The sequence below is a fragment of the Gadus macrocephalus genome, chromosome 14, assembly GCF_031168955.1.
Source record: "Gadus macrocephalus chromosome 14, ASM3116895v1".
Taxonomy (NCBI): Eukaryota; Metazoa; Chordata; class Actinopteri; order Gadiformes; family Gadidae; genus Gadus; species Gadus macrocephalus.
Window position 1 is genome coordinate 13,295,108 of NC_082395.1, and position 20,654 is coordinate 13,315,761.

At 42.2% G+C, this 20,654-nt stretch overlaps 1 protein-coding gene across 3 annotated transcripts; it reads left to right on the forward strand.

Annotated features, from left to right (window-relative positions):
* The first annotated feature begins 1,628 nt into the window (after nt 1-1,628).
* Nucleotides 1,629-20,054, forward strand: dync1li2 (dynein, cytoplasmic 1, light intermediate chain 2). Of its 3 annotated transcripts, none has more exons than XM_060072370.1 (13): nt 1,629-1,783; nt 2,986-3,059; nt 3,272-3,388; nt 3,480-3,710; nt 7,216-7,379; nt 10,544-10,637; nt 11,136-11,271; nt 12,158-12,269; nt 12,411-12,470; nt 12,606-12,650; nt 13,673-13,790; nt 15,260-15,445; nt 16,858-20,054. In XM_060072370.1, the coding sequence occupies exons 1-13, from the start codon at nt 1,713-1,715 to the stop codon at nt 16,968-16,970; spliced, it is 1,521 nt and encodes a 506-aa protein (XP_059928353.1). In that variant the 5' UTR covers nt 1,629-1,712; the 3' UTR covers nt 16,971-20,054. The 3 variants fall into 3 exon arrangements, with proteins under 3 accessions (XP_059928353.1, XP_059928355.1, XP_059928354.1); XM_060072372.1 differs by having other exon boundaries at nt 16,863-20,054; XM_060072371.1 differs by having other exon boundaries at nt 15,263-15,445.
* Nucleotides 20,055-20,654: the final 600 nt, after the last annotated feature.

The following is a 20,654-nucleotide window of genomic DNA, read 5'->3' on the forward strand; positions in this document are numbered from 1 at the left end:
AATAGTATTCCTTATCATTCGTATTCCTTACCTTGAGCTTATTTATATCTTATTATTATTATAATTCAAACAATTACCCATGTTTAATAATGTTATTTGAAACTTAACGCAAATTCAGGAATTGAATGCAAACATTGCAAGGTACACCAGTGGGTCTAAGCTGTGTTGATGCACAAGGAATGTATATTATGTTTGTAAAAAGGCTGGGGTAGATGCTCAGTTCATTTAATCTTCACTCATTGCTTACTTTTTAATTTCACAAAGCACCAGGAATAAAAAAAAAGTATCCCCATATCAAATTAAATTCCTTTGCACTGAAAGTTCTGAAAAATGATGTTTGTTTTTTTTTCCTGTCAAATACAAACAGACTCAGGCCCAAAGACTGATGCAGGCAACCAGTCTATGAGCACTAGAGCTGGTTCACATTTCTCACACAGTCTTGACAAGCTCACCAACGGCTGTGCTGATGGCTTATCTTTGTTGTCCGTCTTAATGCGCTAATTTCTTGATAACATCAACATTGAAAAGTACAGTATACTTGGATTATTCTATTGCCTAGTGTCTGAGGGAATAAGCACTGATATGACCACCGGCAAACTTTCACTGTCATTAAAGTGTATCGGGTAAGGGGGTAAATTGCATGACCTAGGGGATATTGATTGTAACTGCAACAACATAGCAATTCCATACAGATTCTAGTTTATCAAACCAAATACTTTACAGATTTTACATAACTAGGCCAAAAAATTGGCAAAGCTGAGGTTGAGGACACTTTTGTTCCAAGTTTCAAGTTCTAAAAGTGCTAACTATTATATGAAAACAAAGAATATATCTGTACACATGTTTTCTGAAGTGATTGTTAATTTGTTTGTTTTAAATTATTATATATACTGTATATATATATATGAAGAAAAAATATAGATGCATGAATGGATGGAAATTCGGTTGGAAACCGCATATATCCTACAATAACTGTACTATGAAGTTAAAGGACAAGTTGTGTGCGTGTGTGTGTGTGTGTGTGTGTGTGTGTGTGTGTGTGTGTGTGTGTGTGTGTGTGTGTGTGTGTGTGTGTGTGTGTGTGTGTGTGTGTGTGTGTGTGTGTGTGTGCGCGTGCGTGCGTGCGTGCGTGTGTGTGTGTGTGTGTGTGTGTGTGTGCGTGTGCGTGAATCATTATTACTTAATTATTTGTTAACAGGTTATATTAGATGCTTAAGGCTTCATCCCCAGTGAAATTCAGTTTAACAGCAGCACACATTCTAAAATAAACAAGATCTACGAACAAGATAGAATATAAGAATATAAAACACAAAAGCATGGTGTGCGTGTGTGCATATACTGTGTACATAAAAGCTATATAGATACGTTTTTTTGTTAAATGGCAATAATATAAATATACAGTGCAGTCAAAAAACAAATAAGGAAAACAAATCAAGTTTGCGTGTATAATGGGTTGTGCGTGCAAATGTGTGCTCCAAAATGTGTACGTTTAACTCAACTTAGTCTAAAAAGAAGTGAGATAATGTAAGTCGCATATACTTGCAGAGCACGAGTCATGTTCCTTCTCTAGGAGGTGTACTCTTAGAATAGGAGTTACATCTCTTTTGTAGTAGGAGGTGCGTCCTAAAGAATAGGAGTCACATCTCTTATGTAGGAGGTACCAGCAGGAGCCGCCTAGTAGGGCCCTTCCTCTGTGGCGCTAGAGAGAGAAGATGGCTCCCGTTTTGGACAAGCAGCTCCCGACCGACAACGGTGCGGAGGACGAAGAAGGACAGAGTCTCTGGTGAACTGGACATTTCATTTAAGACCGCAATGCTTATCAGAGTTATTGTTATTCACGAAAAGCACACCAGTGGCAGGCTTGTGCTTCGTCACATTGGGTTTGTTGTTCGTCAGTAAGCTACTGCCGGCTAGCTAGTAGCTAGCTAGCATCACAGCTATGGTTAGCGGTAGCTACAAACCGTCGGTTTTATTGCTACCAGTAGCTCCTAACCGACTGTTCCGTGTCTAGCCGTAGCTATTAACTGAGTGCTCTCCTAGTTCACTTCGTTCCAAGGCGTCCTCATCTCGGGACGGAACTCCAGGACAGGATGCTCCAAGTGAGCGTTATTGGTGACAGAGAGGGCGGGGTTTTGTGTTTAGATGCGAGAGGTACTTCCGATAGAGGGATATCCGTCACCGTTACATGTTTCAGAGATGGAGCTGTCCAAATGTTTAACAAAAAACCCACACGATCTTCCTTTCGTTGTTTTTCTTGTAATTGTATTTCTTATTATAGCTGAGGGGACTTATCTACATACATAACGCATAGGAAGTAAGAGACCGGAAATTACTTTGCTGTGGACCGGATAAGCTTCATTTCGTGAATCTCTACATGGAGGCTAACCATGCTAACCACCCGCTAAGTGTGTCCTACATTAGCTACAGATTCACCTGGTGTTTGACAGTTGCTGTTTAGATGTCATTTGGACATAACACTGTCATCTACTTTATCTCATATATATATATCATTGTTTTGAACGGTACCTTTTGAATCAGTGATCGTATTTTAAGGTTGCATTGTTAAACCTTTAAGAGTAAGAGTGGCTAACTTTTAAATTGACAAGCTAATGCCTGCGCCGAAAAGGTTGAATGATATCTGGTCAGATGTCAGGCAGTAGAGTCAAGATCCATTTCTTCAGTGACTGACCATTAGGGCTGGCAGTTAATCTGTTTTACATTTTGTCAAGCAATTGCATAGATTCAACTTATCTCCTGCTTGTGGAGTACGCTAATTTTACACGACCTAGCTGTCAATTTATTTGTTTATTCGATATATTATTATATCGTTTTTGTTCATGTTTGTCTGTATCAATGCATCACGACAGGTTCATTGTATGTTAAAGCTTGTCAGCTAAATATAGTCAGTCTCTGACGTTGCCAAATTGCTTAGACACGTTGAACCTTAAATTACTTTTACTATGCATTTTTTTTCCTGTCTTGCAGGTCTGAAATACTGAGCGACGTCTCAACTCGTTCTAGTTCAAAGTTGCCATCAGGAAAAAACATACTGGTGTTTGGTATGTGTCAAATAGTAGGGTTTTCAAAACTCATCATTAAAACAACTGAAAATCATGCAAGCAAAGGGCAGTAATGAAAATAATACTAAACAAAATAAAAAAATAGGCTAGGCATAATTGCTTTAATTGCTACTTAAAATGCCAAATTTCTGAGCTTGTGTTTTCTTATGTTTAAGATGCATTTCCTTTAGGTATTGTTTTTTTTTTTTCAGGTGAGGATGGATCCGGTAAAACATCGCTCATGTCCAAACTCCAAGGAGGCGATTACAACAAGAAAGGTCGTGGTTTGGAATATCTTTATTTAAACGTCCATGACGAAGACCGAGACGGTGAGTGTGACTTTTAAAACTCTATTACAATGTCCAAAGAGTCCAATATCAGTGTTGTTTGGCAAACTTATATCTTGTTATATATCTTCAGACCCGACTCGGTGTAATGTGTGGATCCTGGATGGGGATCTGTACCACAAGGGTCTGCTGAAGTTTGCCGTGACAGCCCAGACACTAGCAAACAGCCTGGCCTTGTTCGTGGTGGACATGTCCCGGCCCTGGAGCATCATGGAGTCTTTGCAGAAGTGGGCAAGTGTCCTGCGAGACCACGTGGACAAGCTGAAGATATCGCCTGAGCACATGAGGGAGCTGGAGCAGAAGAGTAAGAAATGCTGAATAACGTCTATATTGTCTAGAAGAGTGGAAAGTTTCCATTATTTTAACCGGTTAACATCTGTCTATAATATCTGCCTCTTATTTTAAGTGTTCAGAAATGTATCCTAAAATCTCTGTAGCTTATTATAATTCTGCTATTTCACATGACCCCAGTGTTGTCTAATGGAATGGATGAGGTGTGTTTCTGTTTCTAGACTTTTAGGTCTGACCTTTTTAAGAAACTTTTGAGTCAAAAGACTTCTCGTGTTACGTTGGCTGAGCATTCAAGTGGCGTTAGATTTCCTCTCCTCTCTTTGTTACTACTACTCCCCCCCCCCCCCCCCCCCCCTATATCTGTGGAAACAGGAAGTTATGGGTTGCTGATGGATGTTTGTATGAGATCATATGACCCTAATTATTCCACAAGCTTAATGGAACAATAAAAGAAGGGTAGGTAGGCACACCGCCGCAGTAAAGACGTGTTCCATAAGAAACAATGTGCCCGCAGCTAGCTGTGTGCTGATTTGCCACAAGCTTTATTGATATGGGAAACACGGATGGGATAGTTGGTGGTTTTGTCTTTGAAGTTGTTGTGCACGTAGTCCTGGATGTTTCTGGCTCATGCTGCAGAGCCCATGATGCTCAGCTGGGTGTGTAAGCTAAAGGCGAGTTCTGCTTATCACTAGCCTGCTATCTCTTGCTGAAGAAGGGCTCTATTGTGCTCTCAAAGGTCCCCGCTATTTTCCTCGGGTCTGGGGGCATTCTAAAGCAGCTGGCTTCTATATTTATCTTGGTTTATGGCTAGATATTCTTCTGCTGGTGCAACATAAAGTTGCTTTATACTCGTACTCCTGGCAGTCCAAGTGTGTCTCAACATGAATTCATATAGGTTAAATATAATAGATATTATCTGTTATTGTGGGGTTATTGACCAAAGTGATACGTGTTTTAGACTTTACAAATGGATTCTTCCTCAGGAATGGTAGTAATTGGGCCTGATTCAGCTCTTGAATCTCTTCTTCATAACACCTACCATGTACAGGATAATCTTAGTCATGTCTGGGGGTTCATCCACTAGATTATGAATTATGTTAATGGTCATGTTTATTTTCTTGTGGTGGCCTATGTTGATCTCTTGAGGAGAAGTAATATTAATTCTTATTACAAGGGGTCCTAAGAAAAATGTAGGAACCCTATTGTATTCGTTAGTAGTATTATTATTTATTAATTGGCAGACTTGTAGAACTCGTCAAATGAGTTGGGGAATCAAAAGAAAATTGTCTTTGATTGAAGGCATTCTGTTTTCTAATTGTGTGTATGTGGTCCTTGTGTAAGAAGTATGTTGTGTTTGTGTTTTGCCTTGGGTATGGGTAAGGATTTTGTATAGAGCGTTATTTTTTTTTGGCTAGAGGCACACTCATTTGTCATGATGAACAACTTTCAAATCGCAACCCAAATGCAGTAGAGTAAAATATGTTTTTCTACCAACTAGATGTTACCCATTTAACTTCTGGCTTCTTAGGAGCATATACCATCGTTTCACAATACAACGGTGGAACTTATACTAGTTTAGTGGTATTGTGTCAGACTCTGTACATGTAAATTTCCCAAATTATTTATTTTGAGCAGTGTACGGTAGGGGTGGGAAAAATAATCGATTCTTCTATGCATTTTTTTTGTTGATAAAATTTGTTCGCCTGCTGCAAAATTCTGTTCACCAGAGGGGGGTTCATTTGAGGAATTCTAAAATTATTTAATTTATCTTAAATGTTTATTGGCCAATCTGATTTGTCTTGACGTGATTGTGATTCAGCCTACGCATAGCATGCACGTAAACTCACAGCCAGACACAAGAACAATGAACAAGTTCTTATTCTTATCATTGACAAAGGGCAGCTTTTTCTTTAATGACGAAGATTAGAAGATTAGATTAGAAAGAAAAGAGTTAATTTTGTGTGTTAATTTTTTACATACTTCCAGAGTGTGTTATAATGCAAGCTGCATTGATTATTGCATCGTTTATAGAAAGTCATATTTGTGACAAAAGCTTTTTCTGTAATAAAATATTAGATAAGGTGATTCTAATTCATCTGTTGATGTTTTTAATGATCATCACAAAAGTAGGGCGTTATTAGCAAACTCTGAGTAGCAAATTCTGATATATTTTTTGAAAATCCTGCATGTAAATGTACATAAATCGAGATGCATCTCAATTAAGAATCGAATCGATCTCGGAATTGTATCGTGAAGTGCCAAGCGATTCCCACCTCTAGTGTACTGTATCTCAGCACTGAAGAGGGATTTTTTGTTTGGCCAATCAATCAGTATGCAGTACTCGTCAGTGAGTCAGAGGAAGGGAACACAGTCCAATGGCTAAGTGTACAGACTATAGCGGCTTTGGAGTGCAGTCTGTTGTGTCCGTACTACTTTTTACATGAACTATCCTTCTAGGTGATATTATTTTACCCCTTTAACTGCTAGCCACTAACTAGAGGCCAGTGCAGGGGAATCTAAAATGCATTTGTTTCCGAAAACCAGTGTGTACACATGGCAAGTACATCCGTTCAAAACTACACTTTGACCTCACTTAATCTGTGGCCCAACCTTAATCACTATACCCCTATGAACCAATGACAAGAAGTCCATTAACTAGTCCTCATCCATACTTATTCCATCTCGTATTAACAGATGCATTAAAGTTGTTCACTTTTGAAGTTCTTGTCCTGGTTAAGGCGGCTCTTTTCATTGGTCGTGAAGTGCTGCGTCTGTGTGTTCTTGTCTGCTTGAGGTATTCCTGCTCAGTTGCCACTTGAGCCCTTCCCTACTCCCTTCGTCCCCTGCATTCCCCCCCCCCCAGAGTCCCAATGGTGACTCATAACGCCTGGTACTAGATCCTCTCTTTGGTCCTCATACTCACTCTGCATTCCCTAGCCATCTGAGAAAGAAGTCATCACTTCCTGAATCTAAGCTCCGCCCACTTCTATGCAGCTACTATGTCTAGTTCTCTGTTTCGATTTTAACCTAAATCCCTCCTGAAATCAGGGTCTGCAGGAGAAAAATTGTTACAACTTTATTGCCCTTTATGGGTTCAAAGTTGTGTTCTCTAACACACTGTAATATATTAACAGATAAGTTGGGAACAGTATACTGGTGGGTAGAACCAATGGTTGACCAACCTATCATACAGCTGGGTGGAGACTCTTACTTCTGATGTCCATATGGGTTCGATTTTGAAATGTCTCCTACTGGCTTATCAACGTACGGGTCAACTAAAGATATTTATGTTGGCATCTCCTGCAACCCTATACGCATCAGGCGATATTCTGTGTAGGGCAAGTTGTTCAACACTGCAGTTAATGCTACAGATGAGGTGGTTGTTGCTGCTAATGATATCATTGTTTTGTATTCATGTTCTGTTTGCTATGGGGATCGTAAAACAAATAAAAATATGTTAAGTGTTTTGAGTTATTTTTGAGCTACCTGTTCCCCCTTTGCTCTTGCCTGCCCCCTAGTGATGAAGGCCTTCCAGGACTACGCGGAGCCAGAGGATGTTAACCAGGCGTCATCCCAGAGACGAGCCCAACCAGGGTCCGATGGAGAGGACGTTGTGCTACCGCTAGGAGAGAACACGCTTACACACAACCTGGGAATCCCTGTGCTAATAGTTTGCTCAAAGGTGAGTGGAGGGTAACTATTTCAACAAATGGCGGATCAGGTTTCGGTGCTGTAGACTGCTGCGGTCATCCAACAATATATATACTTAACAAAGCTTTAAATAATCTTGTTCATCAGAAATGGTTAGCTTTTTTGGCCACCTTGACTAAAGCATGTGACACTATCACACTCTAGCCTCAACGTAAGTCAATGAGACGAACATAAAATATACAAAGCAGGCATGAAATTAAACTGTTGCTTCTGAAAAAAGTATAAATTACATTGAAATTCTCTTACGATATATTTGAAGATAGAAGTGTGTTGATTTGTTAAATGTTTGAACGATGTTTAACGGTTAAAAATTGACCAAGTTGCTAACTGAAGAAGTTGAATTGTCAGAATTTTAAATTGACTTCCATTATAAAATGTAAGGTTTTAAAAGTTGGATATTTAAAAAAACTATAAATTACTTTAGTATGAAAAATAGTAGTGACCGATTCAAAGCTAATATGAACATTTAAAAGTGTCCCAAAATTTGTAGAGAATGATGAAGGAAGAAAGAATATAACCTAACTCTGCTTTCACACTAAACGCGAAGGGCCGACACGATTCCATACAAAGTCAACGTAGAGACATCTGTCAAATTTTTTGCTAGAGAAAACCTGAAAAAATATTTGATTTGCAGCGTGACACATTCGCCCGGCACGGGCGGGCGCGTTGACGAGGATTTGCAGCATGACACTTTGCTCGAGTTGAAATATTTCAACTTTGCCGCGACATTCGCATGATGACAGCCAATCAGCTTTCAACAGCGTGGCCACTGAGTCACGTGCATAACGTAACAGCCAATCAGCATCCAACCGGCCAACCGTTCCCTGCAGTGCAGTCCGGGGTGAACCGCAGCATGGAGGAGAAAGTGATTGTTGCCGTTTGCGTCTCCCGGAGCTTTATATATAATATTATACAACGGGGGACCTAAATCCAGCGATCTGATTGGTTCCCAACTGTTGTATAATGAGCGTATACGTAACTGCTATGACGCCCGATCATTTTGTGAAAGTTTGCATATCACTCCGCGCCTGGAAGTAGAAACAGTTACAAAGTAAAACATATGTTGGATGATGGAGATGGAGGGTGTAAATGTTGTTACTCCGGGAGTGAGCAAGGCGATGGAGAGACTAACGAAAGCTTAGGCACACGGCGAGTGTACTGCTCCATAGGATAAATTGCCGGCTATCGGAGCCTTCTCTCGGAGGGACGCTAAAGTGTGTTGCATAGCGACCGTCGATGCATAGCAGCAGCCATGAGGGACTACTTTTTTGTATTCTTTAATAAAACGGCTACTTTGACTTTCTTGGTTTCTTTTTAAATGTAGTGTGTCTATGACTTTCGTTTCGCCATAACAGTAACCGTTGTATAAAAGCAATAGATCACTTCAGTCAGTGGCATGTGCTCATTATACCACTGTGAAGGGGGTCGCCGGCCCTCCGCTGCGCGTCGGGGCCGGACAACGCCCCTTAACAGTGGTATAATGAGCACATACCACAGCCTGGCGTGATCTATTGCTTAATTATACAACGGGGGGCCTAAATCCAGCGATCTGATTGGTTCCTAACTGTTGTATAATGTGCATATACATAACTGCTATGACGCCCGATCATTTTGTGAAAGTTTGCATATCACTCCGCGCCTGGAAGTAGAAACAGTTACAAAGTAAAACATATGTTGGATGATGGAGAGGGCCTAAATGTTGTTACTCCGGGAGTGAGCAAGGCGATGGAGAGACTAACGAAAGCTTAGGCACACGGTGAGTGAACTGCTCCATAGGATAAATTGCCGGCGAACCGCTCTAGCCGAGCCTTCTCTCGGAGGGACGCTAAAGTGTGTTGCATAGCGACCGTCGTGCATTTTGAAGGCAGCCAGGAGGGACTACTTTTTTGTATTCTTTAATAAAACGGCTACTTTGACTTTCTTGGTTTCTTTTTAAATGTATTGTGTCTATGACTTTCGTTTTGCCATAATAGTAACCGTTGTATAAAAGCAATAGATCACTTCAGTCAGTGGTATGTGCTCATTATACCACTGTGAAGGGGGTCGCCAGCCCTCCGCTGCGCGTCGGGGACGGACAACGCCCCTTAACAGTGGTATAATGAGCACATACCACAGCCTGGCGTGATCTATTGCTTAAATATATAATGGAATATAATTGTATATATAATATCACGGCCAAAAGCTCTGTGCGCCTCCGGATGGCCGTAGCGCGACCATCTCGTAGGGATTGGGATTCGCAGGGTTTGTTTACCGGTGTTGCTATGGTTACCAGTCTTGTGTGTTCCAACGGTTTATTAGGTATCTAATAAATCGTCTAAAAGATGTGGCGTGACAAATTCGCCTTACAAAACTTGCACAGCGATAGATTATGATCTGTCTTGCGACAAAACTTGGGCGACAACGCGAACGGGAGACAAATGTGTCTTTTGGTGTGAACGCAGCATAAGAAGAACAATAGTCGAGCGCTGCATGCAGTACTCGCCTAATTCTGATGTTGTAGGGAAAACACCAACACGGGTGGCAGGGATTCAAAGGTAATTTTCTGCTAGACTAGCTACATTGGGGTAGCCTACCTCGCCGCCTTCTTTGAAAGTAGCTGGCCAAACAAATCTTTGCCTTCTTACCAGCAAGGCACTCTGGCTCAGCAGCAGCTGGTAGTGACACTCACACTGCCCCTTCTGCATGTTGGGGAAACCAGCCTCCAATTTTGCAGCAGCTCACATACTTGTGTTTTGAAGGAGGGAGGGAGCCTTATCAAGCAGGTCCTTTGGTCATGTCATCGTACTTCTCATTTAGGTGTTCAAGAGTTCCCTCCTTGATGGCAGTTGTTAGTGGTGTGTGACGTTTCAGAACCGGCTCAATAAAAAGCAACACTGGCTTTAAAAAGGACACACTCGCTTGCGCTAACGATGCAAGCTCCTTCACATATAAAACCACAAAACACAATTGCTGTATCATCAATCCATTTGACTCTTTCTCCTGCTCAACCTCTCTCCTGCTTCTCCCTTTCTCCCACTCAAGCACTCCTGCGCTCACCTCTTTTCAATCTCTATCCCTCTCCATCTTTCTTTTGCTCTGTCTCGTACTCTGTCTCTCTCTGTCGTTTCCTCACCAGTTATCTCTGTGTGCCCGCAGTGTGATGCTGTGGCCGTGCTGGAGAAGGAGCACGACTACAGGGAGGAGCACTTTGACTTCCTCCAGTCTCACATCCGGAGGTTCTGCTTAAACTGTATCCTTCAATATTTCCCCCCGATCCTCCTCCTTACTCTTTCTCTCCTCTTTAGCCTTAGAGAGCAGTTCTTCCTGCAGTTGTGACTTGCACTAAACACATTTATCATGAGCAGGCAAAACGACCTCTTCATCGAAGATGAGATCAAAGTTATTAATCCCAGAATTTAGTTCCTAGTTTCATGGCAGCAGAGTAACGGTACAGTTTATAGGACAAATAAGTCGAAATATACAATAAAATTATGCAGAAAAACGACACATTAATGAGTAATAAATTACATTTAAATGTGAACATTGACAGTAGAGATGTATAGCTTTTTGACTGCCTAAACTAGTTTATCAACATGGAAGTCGTCCTAAGTAATATTGCCTCAGATCCTTACATTTAAAAGATTATTAGAGATTTAACATAGCTAGCAAGGATTGAACGGCATTATAACTCTTCTCCTCACCCTTAGTCCGTGTTCAAAGCGTTCCAACCATAACCCTGATCCCCTAGACGGTGCCGGACTCATCTACACCTCGGTTAAAGAGGAGAAGAACCTGGACTTGCTCCATAAATACATCCTCCACAAGATCTACGAATTCCAGTTCTCCAGCCCCGCCCTGGTGGTGGAGAAGGACGCCGTGTTCATGTGAGTCTGGTTAGGTCGATGGTAAGAAGTGCAATGGGAGCCATAATGAACTGATCTCATGGTAGCAATACAAGTGAGATCAGAACCTAAAAGATTCTCCACATGCCAGGTGTAGGTTTTTACAAGTCAGTTTTTTTTATTCACCACTTCAATGTCAGCTCTGACTAAGTCCTGTTTGTCAGCAATAAACAATGTAGTGCAGTGCTGGGATGTAAGGCAATTTATTCCCAGGTTGCCAGTGAAAAAATAAATAAATAATAATACAAAAATGTACTGGTAGTGCTGCGCCATAGCCTGGCTATGGCCAGACCAAGCTCCATCGTAGATTGCACGTTGGTCTGGGGAAGCTGCTGTCATTTTCTTCAGCACAAGAGGCGTGATCAATGGGCCTAGTTCAAATGACTCTGTACGCAATTGGCTGCTTGCCGTCGCTTCCCTGTTGCTATCGTGTTAAACTAGCCAATAGCGTGCCAGGGGGAAAAGCCAGCTTGGTCAAGGGCTCCCACGAATACGTATCGAAACCAGAAAGAAATGTATTGCTCTTCTCCAGACCCTTGTGCGGGCGAACTCAAATCGCCGGCAGAATGGGCGGGGCTACCCAGTCTAGCTGCGCCATGCTCCTTCAGTCAGTTCAACACAGGGCTGTGTGGACATTCAGTCTTTTTTTACTCAGTCATTTTGAAACTCCAACTGTTATAACACAAGTTTTATTGTAATATTACTGAACAAAAATATCATAAATTAATATAAAAGATCAGGGGTAAGTGCGGTGTCGAATCAGTCAATGGCTTTCACTTGGTTACGGCATAGCTTTAATGTACAGCAGGTCGCACACCTGCTGCTTTTCTTAACGTTAAATAACCTTCATCTTCATCGTCTCTTTCAGTCCCGCCGGGTGGGACAACGAGAAGAAGATAGGGATTCTGCACGAGAACTTTACGACAGTCCGACCCGAGGATCCCTTCGAAGGCTTCATCATTAAGCCTCCGGTTCGAAAGGTAGTAAAATAAGAACAAGTACTTCAAGTAGAAACTACTCTCTAAACACACAATACTTCTTTGTGTTTTGGAGACTTGGGATTGCTAGTTGCCATAGCAACCTCGTGCCCATGTGTTGATGCCTCTCCTCCTCTTCATCAGCTAGTCCACGACAAGGAGATAAACGCTGAAGACGAACAAGTGTTCCTGATGAAGCAGCAGGTGGGTTCTCCTGCTCATCTCTTCGTTAATGATCCGTCTTGCTCTCCACCACAACATGGAAAACATTATTTCCATCCTTCTCATGTTCTCAACAAGGCAGCAATATGTAATGGTAATATTTTTTTTTTTCTAAAGTCTCTTCTAGCAAAACAACCAGCCACACCGACACGTGGAGCCAATGTAAGTCTTTCATCACATCGCATTAGGGTTGAATGAAATGCAAATCCCTTTGTGAGCTTTGTGTTTTCTAAACTGCCAACAAATGACCCTTCTTCTGACTCTGACTTTAAAAAAAAAAAAAAAAAAAAATAGATATTTGAAGATAAATATTTTATAAATTATTATTTTTGCTCACCCACTGTATTCCGCAAAAGGTCTTTGTGACAAGTTAGTGGTACGCCTAAATTCAAAGGTTTTGAACCACTGCTTTAGTCTACGTTATCTGTACACTCAAACCCTGTGCATCTGTACACTCGAACCCTGTGCAGCTGTACACTCGAACCCTGTGCAGCTGTACAATCGGACACTGTGCAGCTGTACAATCGGACACTGTGCAGCTGTACACTCGAACCCTGTGCAGCTGTACAATCGGACACTGTGCAGCTGTACAATCGGACACTGTGCAGCTGTACAATCGGACACTGTGCAGCTGTACAATCGGACACTGTGCAGCTGTACAATCGGACACTGTGCAGCTGTACAATCGGACACTGTGCAGCTGTACAATCGGACACTGTGCAACTGTACAATCGGACACTGTGCAGCTGTACAATCGGACACTGTGCATCTGTACACTCGGACACTGTAGATGTACACTCGGACACTGTAGATGTACACTCGGACACTGTGCAGCTGTACACTCGGACACTGTGCAGCTGTACAATCGGACACTGTGCAACTGTACAATCGGACACTGTGCAGCTGTACAATCGGACACTGTGCATCTGTACACTCGGACACTGTAGATGTACACTCGGACACTGTAGATGTACACTCGGACACTGTGCAGCTGTACACTCGGACACTGTAGATGTACACTCGGACACTGTAGATGTACACTCGGACACTGTGCAGCTGTACACTCGGACACTGTAGATGTACACTCGGACACTGTAGATGTACACTCGGACACTGTAGATGTACACTCGGACACTGTAGATGTACACTCGGACACTGTGCATCTCTACCTGTATGTTCTGCAGGAGTCCCCGGGGCGGACGTCGTCCTCTTCCCCCAGGCCTACGGTTCGGTCTGGGCAGCCCAGCAGCAATAGTGGATCCCCCATGACTAACGTTAAAAAGCCTGATCCAAACATGAAGGGTAAGCTCTGATATCTGTACACACCATTTACTAGTTCTACAGCAAAGCCAGAGTAAGTTGTTGTAGTAAAGAATAAAAGAGATTTGTTAAAAAGAATACAAAAGCAACAGATGTACTGTATGTTACTTATGTATACACAATAGTAGTAGAAATGCAGATGCGAAAATATATCTTGGTATTTCTGCACTCATAATGGAGGAAGGCATACCATATTACACTTTCTTTTTCTCGAACACAATTGGAGTAGCTACAAGAAAGTTCTAGTGCGGCACAAGCTAGACAAAAACAACTGGAGAGAGTGCAGAGTATTCATTTAAATCATACTTACAGGGTAAGTCACACAGTCTTAATTTTTGCATCTGAGGTTAATGGACTGCATTAATATAGCGCTTTTCTAGCCAGTGGCCACTCCAAGCGCTTTACAATATAGCCTAACATTCCCCCATTCATTCACACACCGAAGGCGGTGTCCACCATGCAAGGAGATAGCCGGCTCGTCAGACACAGAGCTGAAAAACTGACTCTAAACGATAACTTCTTTCTCTTAAACGAGCGCTCCCTTGCTCGCTCCAAAGCCTGTTCCTCGTGGTTAGAGCGTGGCAGGGGTCCGGGGCATTCCTGCCTGCGTAGGAGTTCTTGAACCATGTTTAATTGAGGGGCTGCTACCCCGTGGCCACTGGTCGTCTACATTTGTGCTGCTATAAGCATAGAAGTTATGAAAATGGGCTGAACAGGGAGTTTGTGGATGATGCAGTTGATCGGGTTTGGAGCCGCTCCCTTGTGGTCCCGCTATTGTTGATCGTCAGAGTTAGTCTGGCTGTCTTTATTTTTTCGCCAAGGAAATTGTTGTCACCATTTCTGTTATAATTTGGAAAATATTAAGAGAACATAAAATATAAGTACAAATATAAACACAAAAATGTTAGCGTTTATTGTTTCACCTGGTTAAATCAAGTTACCAAAAAGATATTTTGCGATAGTCCGGAAATGTTTTCCCCGAGGACTCGTGGGAAGCCCCTCTGCTCCCCCCAGACTGGGCTCATGGCCCAGGAACGGCTGTGGAACCATCCACCACTCAACACGCCGCCAGCTGGCTTAAAAATACACACACTGCTTTTAAGTGGCTTTTAACTCCTAAAGGGCAATTTAGCATTGATTTCACACACTAACAATTTAGCCCTTGTGGTTTTTACTCATTTTCAGTATCATAATGTGAATAGGTAGGTTACCCATACAAGGCATTTATATTGTCATATTAGTGAAAGGTTTAAAATATATATTTATTTTTACCTACACAATTAAAACAAAAAAAAAACCGAACAGTAACTCAAATGTTGACAACTTCTAAATTGTAACGGCAGCGTTTTCCCTCCAGCATTATGTGAATCAGACTAAAGGTATGCTGTCTTTATTCACTCACCACCGGGACAATGTGTCAAACCCAGCTGCCCTTGTGTGATGTCGTCCAGTAGGGGCCGCTGCCAACGAAGGAGTGCTGGCTAACTTCTTCAACAGCCTGCTGAGTAAGAAGACGGGGTCCCCAGGGAGCCCCGGTGGGGGGTCCCCAGGGAGCCCCGGTGGGGGGTCCCCAGGGAGCCCCGGTGGGGGGGCCCCAGCCGCCGGGGCAGGAGTTCAGGGCTCTGCCAAAAAAACAGGTACAGCTTCCGCGACCCCTCACCTCCGCTCCGCTCCTCCTCTTCAGTAGAGCGCTCTGCAAGCTCCTCCGGGGTACATGGCCGTCCATCAAGGCTCCTTCCGGACAGTTCATATTGAAGAGATTATTTTTAAGATGCTGTAGTGCTTAGGCCCCTAACCCTAACCCTAACCCTAACCCTTATGGGTCAGAACCCCAATGTCCAGTTAATAGTTGCAAGTAAATAAACAGTACACTCTGAGAGTCCAGAGCTGATGACATAGTTAACCACTATCTGGGTTGTGAAAGCGCTTTGGTCACTGTGGTCCTAAAATAATATGAATAGTAAGTTAATAATAATACAGAGGATTTACCATTAAACGTTACAGTCCCCGTCTGTGAATTAGGTAACTGTTGCCTTTGTGGTGGGGATCCCCACCATGTCGGTTTTATGAGGCACATATGTTTTGGGGAGTGGGTGAGCGAGTTGAACACTGGTTCTCTGGAGGTCTCTATCTGAAGGAGTGATGACATCATCGCCCTAGTTTAACCACCTAGTCCTTGAGTGTGGAACATCTGGACGGACTTGGGGAAAGGCCTGTATGCTCTAATCATCCATTAATCCACCAACATGCAACCAAGACCTATCCCCACCCTCTCTGCATATGCTTCATAGCCCTCCTCTGGATTCTCTTTATGGCTCGAGATTAATGTTTGACTGTCCATGTTGTTAGGTGGTGCATATGAGCCCCAACCGCTTTATCCTAGTCTAAATTGTGAGTTTAAACTGAGTTTGCTGCCATCTAATGGTTGAATTAAAGGGAATAGCCTCACTCTGCTATTTTCTAATCTAGGAGTACTGCTTCACCCGTTTGTGTGAGACTATCTGTAATTGTCTGCAACATGAACTCCCAGAAAAGTAGCACCATTCGCGACACTGGTGTACGATTTTGTGTAACAAATCAGACCAGGGACAGTGTTTTTTGCTTAAACAAATGAATGCGTATGAAAGATTTCCCTTTTTATTAGAAAATAGCCGAGCTTGACGGTTCACCTTTTAAGTATTCTTGGCACAGTGAGGTTATTATTGGTATTGGTAGGTATTTACAGCTAGATGGCAGCAAGCCCACCAATTGGTCCTGGTGTTGCTATTGTCGAGTTGCTCTTCAACTCACCCATTGGCTCCAGTACTCGCATGGATTAAGCGCCTCTAAGATCCAGCCAATAGGAAATGCATGACATCAGACCTCCCCTCATTGGTTTCCTCATCGTGTTTTTGTCGCATGCGTGTCTAACCGGCCTGCATGGCTCAAGCATTTAGCCACATCAGCATCGTCGGCAGCACCCATCGCTCAAGACGACCGTCTCCGTTCCCGATGAGCAAGGCAGACGCTACAGGAGGTTACTCTCTTGTCTCTCTCCTCTCCTTCCAAGGGCAGAAGCCGGGTTTGACTGACGTGCAGGCGGAACTGGACAGGATGACCCGCAAGCCAGAGACCATGGTTACCGTCAACAACGTCCCACCTCCCACGGAGAACCAGGCGTGAAGGCACACTTGCGCAGCCGCTGCAATTTCCCTCTGCATTTATTCTCATATACACCATAGCATAAACACAAACTGCTGCACACCACTAAATGCCCCCCCCTCCCCCCCAAGTCACAACATGCTACTCTCACCAAGAGGATCTTCAGATGCTGTTATCCTGGGTGACTGTAGAGAGAGATGTTTACAGAGATGGAGAGAGAGGCAGAGATATGGAAAGAGAAATACAGAGATGCTGAGGTGAAAAGAAGGTCTAGGGAGAAAGAGAATGGCTAGGTTGAAAGAGATTGAGACATTCTTGGCATAGAGTGATGGTTTCAAGTATTTTCGTGACTAACTGACGAGTGATGAAGTGATGCACAGGGTACCGTCAGCTGCGATACCACCGCCTCCCCCAAACCTGGTTGCAACCCCCTTTACCTGGGCCTCTACCCCTTCCCCCTGCTCGCTTAAAGCCTGAAACCAACAGCTTCCTTGTTCTAGGGTCGCATCTAGGAAGGAACTTCAATGAGTTGTAATTTGAAAGATATTAAAACTTGAAATATATTCTCCTAGAAAAATTATTACAAGTAATTCCCAGGCGTATATAGTGGGGGATATATTAAATATACTGATTGTATTTATACAAAGGTTCCATATTTTATTGTATTCCACACTAAGGGTTCAGGAATCACATAGGTCCATTGTAGCATGTGGACTACACTACTAAGGAGAAGAAGTGATTGCACGCTATAGAAGTGATGGCAAATGTCTACACCCAACATGTAGGATCTGTAAATTACATGACAACCCTGTTCTCAAACGTTGGCTTGACTTTGTATAAAATGCAACTCTTGATCCAAATGATGAAGATGAGGTCTTTTTGACGACACAAGACTGTTAAAATAGCAACTGCAGCGCTTATCTTGGCTACAGGCGAGCAAGCGTATGTTTGACTTAGTCTGTGTTTTGAATGTGTGTGAGTGTATTTGTGAGTTGGGGCAGTATCTTTTCTTAAAGAGACCTCCTAAGTGCCTGGCACACTGAGCAGGTTGTGTCCTCATACAGGGTATGCACTGTAGCACCAGTGGCTTATGAATTTCCCTCTTTCATTATTTTTATTTTCTCCATTTCTCGTCCAACTAATTTATTTGATTATTTTGCATTAACTTTATGTATGCGGTAATAAGCCTTTGGTCTCTGACCAATAGAAAAAGGTTCAAGTGTACGTTGCTTGGTTCAAGTAGGTGATGCAGCAATATTTGCCTTTATTATAAACTAACGATTGTGGTCTTGACTGTAAGGTTATCAGGCTGCTATTGGTCTGGCTTAGACTACGAGCTGTAATGCATTTTGTTCCCCTTGATTTTCATTTACTGTGGTGGTTTTTATACCACTTACTTTGTGGCAAAAGCAAAGTGAAATTGACTTAGTATAGTTGAGCAAAGCTCTTGCCCATGAAATGTCTGCCGGATGGTGTGTGAAGTGTCCAAACTATCCTTTAAACATTCCCTTTCTCTACAGGATGAACAGCTTCTTTCATATGGGAATCCTGTTAAGCATTTATGGGTTATTTTATTGTCTTTGCTTCTCTAGTTCCCCCCTTATTTTGTACCAATTTTTCTGCCAAAATTGTACCTTTATTGCTCCAGGCTTCTTGAGTAAGCAGTTAACCAGCCTTTTGTTTCCTGTACCCTACGCTCCAAACCTGAGTCCTGTTTTAGAAGCTTGACAAAATGAATAAACCGGCAACTTGTGCCTCGGGCTGATTAGGCCTTTAAAGTCCTTTTTACGGTTGCTTATTAGTTATTTCATATAAATCAATGTGTATATAATCAGTATTTACCTGTAAAATATCAATTATCTGTAATATTGCAATACCAATTGAATTTTTTTTCAATTGCCAGTGCAAGGCCCGACTCGTGATATTACTAGGCCTGGGGGAGGGGAAATAACTTACTTTCCATTCAGAACCGAAGAATAAACTGGAAAACGAGTTGACTGAGAAACACATGACTTTCTTCATCCCAACATGATCATCACAGCAGACATTTTTATTTTCCACGTTGAGAAACCATTCCGAACATTTCCTGTTGAAACACTTGACTTAACCCGTTTTGTGTTTCAACAGGTTATATGTTCAAGTAGAACTGATTTAAATGATATGCTTTCTTATCTGTGTTTACGGTTTAAAGGAAAAATGGGTCTGGGTCTTGTGTACCTGGTTTTTGTTTTTGTTTATTTTGCAGTGCAAGGGAATAACCACAAGATCTTGTTGGTCAGCCACATAATGCTATAATCAGATCTGTTGTTTTCACGTCCAATTTCTTCATGAATAACTCCACGAAGGGGTTTAAAAGCACATAATGGTTGTATTTGATTGTTATCAGCCTGAATATGCACGTTAGCCCTCCTGCTTTGCCTCTAAATATACTATACTAACATCAATCCAATTAGTAGATTGTCTTTGCAACAAACTAAATATTCTACATTAACTGTTTAAAATATTGTAATATAGCCTTGGTTAACTTATCCATAATGACTGCACAGGCAACAGGGAATGGTGAATAATTTGTATAAATATTTTTTTGGGTTTTAATCAGGAAAGTACATTACTCCAGCTGCGTTTGACTACATATTTTTCAGCATGTTTTTTTGGAAAAGTACTATATAAACCAAACCCCATATGTTAACCAAGTCCTTAAGGAGTTTGATTTTTTTAGTTTTTGGCCGATTTTTATCCCCCTGATACCATAATGAACCAAACTTTTCAACATGCCTTAACCATTATCGAGTTGTTCTACGGTTAGGGAGAAATTGGACGTTTTGACCTTTTGAGTGATCCGAGGAATGGGTTTCCAAGCTGCTTGCGAACCTGCTTGATTTCACATGATGTTTGTGTGAAATAAAATTGCTATTCTGCATCTTAAACGCAGCAACGTGACCTTAACTGTTGATTGCAGCGTACACCCTCTGGAGGTGTGTGTGTGTGTGTCGTTTTTATTTTAGCGTTGAGTAGCAGCTATGTGAAACCTCTAGCTTCATGTGCCGACCAGGATAAAGAACCTGTCTGTCTGCCCCCGCTTTAATAAAAAACAATACCTGAAATCCCTGGCTTTGCTTCTGACTCTTTATTTTCCTTTAATGTTTACTAGGCCTGTATTATCTGATCACAAAAGCTCTATTTATATAGATATAGTAAAACTGCTGAATACATTGGATTTGCTACTTATTCTGATTCTAACTCTTAACTGTTCTATAATTACCCCACCTAATAAGTCTAGGCCCACAAAGTTGCAGGAATGCTTAATCAGTTGCATCAAAGTGCACCTGATACAATTCTTAAGTCTGCATTAATTATTCCATTAATTATAAATAATTAGTGTAAGTTAACCAAAAGACCGCTAGAGGACAGTAAAGCCATCGATGGATTTCATAAGCAAAAACATTAAATATGAGGCAAAACCAAAAGGGTTAGCCTGCTACGCCGTATCAGCGGCGACATCGGCTGAAGCCCTATTTCCGCCACCTCCTATCTTCCACCTGGTCTTACAAACTCTTTCCACACAACACCGCTGCTTGTGATTTCGCTCCACGCAGCAGTAGGCCTGTCCTGTGTGTTCCACGCACGACCGAGTTATGCGGTGGACAGGACTGTTGTCGACGTAGTTGCGAGCAAGTGAAGCTGTTTGGACACGTTGAACAAAGT